The 1,314-nt window shown below is 46.0% G+C and overlaps 1 protein-coding gene across 2 annotated transcripts in view; it reads left to right on the plus strand.

The window, feature by feature from the left end:
- PPTG_22351 overlaps positions 1-1,314 on the plus strand; it is a gene marked incomplete at its 3' end in the record, with an annotated part of 7,921 nt that overhangs the window by 3,678 nt on the left and 2,929 nt on the right. For both annotated transcript variants that reach the window (XM_008903392.1, XM_008903391.1), the window contains one exon: positions 108-1,298. In XM_008903392.1, the coding sequence (XP_008901640.1) occupies positions 108-1,298 (1,191 nt within the window). The remainder of the gene's footprint in view (positions 1-107; positions 1,299-1,314) is intronic.

Below are 1,314 nucleotides of genomic sequence, written 5' to 3' on the forward strand. Positions count from 1 at the left end.
CCGAACGGGCAATACTGCTACTATGAAGTCATCAAAAAAGATTGGGGGGCAGAGCGTCATTCTCGAAACATATGACGTCACCGAGCATGCTAGTCATAGATTCCCAGAACCGACAAGTGAAAAGCCAAGCACTGCGCTGGCCGACGATGGCGTTCGTTTAGAACAATCTGAGCATGAACATGATGAAAACGATGGAGAGGAAGGTGAATACGATGACATTAATCGCGACAGTGAGACTGGAAGTAATCGATCTGTCAGCAGACATGCTGAGACTTCTTCAAGAGAACGCGATATCACAGAGTTTACTAGTGCAACCCGGAAAGATGTACAACATAATCAGGTATCCGTCGGTGCATTAGATTTCTTTGGAATGTACGATGTCAATGGTGATGGCGAAGAAATAGATATTCGATCGATTGGAGTTCACAGCATTGGGGTTGTGTGGCCTGTTCAACAACAAAGTAAGATAACACCTGACAAACAAACAATGAGAGCAGCGTCATCGAGTTCATCATCGTCGAGCTCCTCAAGTTCATCACCATCAGCAGTGTCGCCAACTTCAGCTTCGCCCCAGTTGCGAAGAAACCAACAGTTTGTCAACTTGACTGAACATTACGGGGAAGAGATGAATGATAACGAAGAAGGCTCCGCTCGAAGCAATGATGAGACCAAAGAAGTAACACCTTCACATAGTACGAAAGAAACTGAAGGGAGTGTAAAGAATGGTCCGAATTCCGATGAAGAGTCAGAGTTGGAGAGTTTTTTGGTGCTCGGGCCCCAAAGAAAACTTTATGCAACAGTTCGAGGTGCCAATTATGAGCGGAAAAAGAGTAGTACAGCTAACCACCCTAGTGCAGGTTTGCTTCGGCTTATTCGTGAGACTGATGACTCTTTAAGCGTCATCGATCGAGCAGCTAAAAAGTTGTACCATGAACAGCTTGAGCGATCAGAACGCGAGAGAGAAAAGGAACTACAAGAACGAATAGAAGCAGAAAAGAAGAAACTGTTTGAGGAAGATTTAGCGCTCAAGGCTGTGATGGCTTCCATAACCGGCAAAAAAGTGCTCAACGAGGCGGATAGTGACGCCGATGCGCAGTCGAGTGGCGATGAGAACGAACTGCAATCGTCACAGTACAAACGACTAGAGGAAATCATGGCTGAAGTTGAGAAAGAGCGTACTCAAGAGACCCAAGAGGGTCGCGGCCGTGGTGAATCTACAGCTAATAAAGATGAAGAAAAAGATCACAGCAAAGAGGAGTCAGCACCACCTCGATTCAAGGACATCCGAACTAGTGTACGTCATCGAGATGGAAT

Source organism: Phytophthora parasitica (genome assembly GCF_000247585.1).
Source record: "Phytophthora parasitica INRA-310 unplaced genomic scaffold supercont2.15, whole genome shotgun sequence".
NCBI classification, from domain to species: Eukaryota; Oomycota; class Peronosporomycetes; order Peronosporales; family Peronosporaceae; genus Phytophthora; species Phytophthora nicotianae.